The 1,280-nt window shown below is 40.5% G+C and overlaps 1 protein-coding gene across 1 annotated transcript in view; it reads right to left on the minus strand.

Moving 5' to 3' along the window:
* LOC101856601 (dynein heavy chain 8, axonemal) overlaps window positions 1-1,280 on the minus strand; it is a gene marked incomplete at its 5' end in the record, with an annotated part of 37,702 nt that overhangs the window by 19,882 nt on the left and 16,540 nt on the right. The window contains 1 exon segment of the mRNA XM_035971824.1: window positions 756-874. Within this exon segment, the coding sequence (XP_035827717.1) occupies window positions 756-874 (119 nt within the window).

Below are 1,280 nucleotides of genomic sequence, written 5' to 3' on the forward strand. Positions count from 1 at the left end.
GGGTAATAGATTGTGTTTGTGAGCGGACAGTATATTGATCTGTACATGGATCTTCCATCAACACGAGTAATAAGTTACACCCATAATGGCATCATTCATCCCTGTCTCTCTACAGATTAAGTCTTGGACTGCAGCAGCTCAAACATGTGCAACCCTTCTGCAGTCCATCTAAGATAAATTCCACATCATTAGATATTATCTAGATAAATCTATCAAATTTCAATATAATGCTTGCTACAGTAGACCAGTGTTGAATTCACCTTTCTGAAAGATGAGGCCATTCTGTAGTGGGCATATCAAATTATGAGTACAGATTGTGTAAAACAGATTTGCCAAATTTTTCAAAACCAAAACAGGATCACCAACGTTATAACATCAGATTACATAATAAAAAACAAAATTACCTAAGCTGGACAGGTATTGGTTTATTGTATATATGTTAAGACTCTCTACTTACTGATTACCGAATCCGGAATATCCTTGGGAAATTCGGGAAGTTGGCAAGCTTGGTGAAACGGTGGGGACCTTGACCAATGCACACACGAACACATATACACAGGCACCCCCCCCAAAAAAAAACAACAACAACAACACACAAACACATTCACACACACATACACATACATCATATACATATACACACATACATTTACACACACACAAACAGACATACACACATACAAACATATATACGCCCCCCACCAAAAACAACAAACACTGCCTGCCCGACGAAGTGTGTGCTCACACCAAGCTACCTGATCAGCAGCAGACGGCTGAAGGGTTCCAGCAGATTGTTGTAGTTCTCCGGAATCACTTCCTGCTCAGGCGCAGACTTGTCGAACCAGTTCTTCCAGCTCTTGTCGTTGTTACAAACCTGGGGGGAACAGACAAACACAATGTCTTGGTTAGTTGTAAGTAAAAGGTTCACGGCACTTGCAACACAACTAGGTCATATATATGCCGAATATTAGAAGTGTTACAAGAGAATGAGAAACACAAAAAAGGGGGAGCGATAAATGAGCTAGATGTTTGATAGGAAAGAATGAGCCAACCACACTAGAGCACCCGCCAACCAACAGAAACGCCTTCACAAACACAACGCCTCGACCGACTCGATGCAGTAGCTGGCTCTATGATTGAGGAGGTCAATGCAAGGTACACAACTGGCGTTAAAAGTGAATTGTTTTTTTATATGTGTGTGTGTGTGTTTGTTTTTGTTTTCGTTTTTTTATATGTGTGGGAGTCTTTTGGGGTTTACTTATCATCATCATCATCATCAT

Source organism: Aplysia californica, unplaced genomic scaffold (genome assembly GCF_000002075.1).
Source record: "Aplysia californica isolate F4 #8 unplaced genomic scaffold, AplCal3.0 scaffold00514, whole genome shotgun sequence".
NCBI classification, from domain to species: Eukaryota; Metazoa; Mollusca; class Gastropoda; order Aplysiida; family Aplysiidae; genus Aplysia; species Aplysia californica.